Below are 1,397 nucleotides of genomic sequence, written 5' to 3'. Positions count from 1 at the left end.
TGGTAAAGTTATCACTGAAGTGGATGGTTTCTAATCATCCTCATGACACCAGCAGTTGTTCTTTTATTTTGACCTCTTTTTCAAAAAAATGAAACTATGAACTTGTGAGCTGCTCCTAAAGATTTATTGTTTCACTAAAAACAAACAGTCTTTTAATGCGATTTATTCACAATAATTTATATAATAACTTAAATAGAATTTTAACAATCTATAACTGTAAAAATGTTGTTCTATGCATAAATTTGTTGCAGTGTGGCTAAATCAGGCCATCAGTTTAACAATTGAAAATATACTGAATCTGGTGATACCCTGATAACGATCAAAGCACTTTTCCAATAACTGAATCTCACCTCTACATAGGGGTAGAAGCACGTCTGGCCTAGGCTCTCCCAGTATGCACCTGTCTCAAAGCGCAGCTTGTACATGCCGGGAGTAAACGCTTCCCGGCTGATGAGTGCTGAGCAGCGGCCATCCTCATTTGTTGTCCTGAAAATTATTAATAAAGCACAGTGTTATGAACGTCTTCTTCGACCTCTGCTATTTTTCAACTTCATCATCTTCTTGTTTGTCACAGTTGGTCTTTCTGGAGAAATTTTAATCTGACTTAAAACTAGACATACCTGTAATTATTCTTATCAGTGCAGTCTGATTTAAAACTACTCTAAGTTTAAAGTCTGTGTTTTAAAGACAAGACTGATGTCAGAGCCATTACCCTGGACCTTCACTCACAATGTCTCCATCACTTCATATAGTACTTTATTTGTAAGTGTCTAAATGGAAGCCGCTGTGACTGATTCTTAAACACTGTTCAAAGAAAACTAAAACTGCTTTGGCTACAATTTATTACCATTTTCAAACACAATATTCATTAGAAAAAAACATTCATTAAAGATGAAAACACACATATTTAAAGCATACCCAACACTCAGCATGGTCCAGATCATCAGATTGGAGTCCAGGCGGTGCAGACTGAGGGCCATCCTGGTGCCTGGAACGCCATCGCCAGTGTTTAGCACATGAGTGGTCAGAGGGCTGGATTCTTCTGCCGCCATAATCTGATGGACACGAGTGTACAGGTCATCTTTTGCTATAGGACCTTTAATTACAGCTTCTGTGTGAAAGGGACCATGGGAAGTGCTACCAGATATGAGGTTGCTGAAAGCATACTCATAATTATTTGGCTGCACAGCGCTTATTATTATACAGTCCCTGACAAAAGTCTTGTCACTTATCCATTTTGTAGAAACAACAGCTTATTCCCTGACTTTTAATTAATCCATTGGTTTTAGAAATGGCTCATATGAAAGCTAAATCCCTCCCACATTATGTTTAATATACTAAAATAAATTTGCTTCACTGAAGAAAGATTAATCATTTAATGAACACAGAAAGGTCAG

At 37.3% G+C, this 1,397-nt stretch overlaps 1 protein-coding gene across 1 annotated transcript in view; it reads right to left on the bottom strand.

Annotated features, from left to right (window-relative positions):
* Nucleotides 1-1,397, bottom strand: part of LOC103354575 (5-hydroxyisourate hydrolase-like) — a 5,599-nt gene that overhangs the window by 1,183 nt on the left and 3,019 nt on the right. The window contains exons 2-3 of the mRNA XM_008278004.1: nucleotides 919-1,055; nucleotides 351-486 (exon numbers count right to left, since the gene is read on the bottom strand). Of these exons, the coding sequence (XP_008276226.1) occupies nucleotides 351-486; nucleotides 919-1,052 (270 nt within the window). The 5' untranslated portion in view covers nucleotides 1,053-1,055. The remainder of the gene's footprint in view (nucleotides 1-350; nucleotides 487-918; nucleotides 1,056-1,397) is intronic.

The sequence above is a fragment of the Stegastes partitus genome, unplaced genomic scaffold, assembly GCF_000690725.1.
Source record: "Stegastes partitus isolate 25-593 unplaced genomic scaffold, Stegastes_partitus-1.0.2 Scaffold112, whole genome shotgun sequence".
NCBI lineage: Eukaryota > Metazoa > Chordata > Actinopteri > Pomacentridae > Stegastes > Stegastes partitus.
The sequence above is the reverse complement of the archived record's forward strand: the minus strand, read 5'-3'. Positions and strand labels throughout refer to the sequence as shown.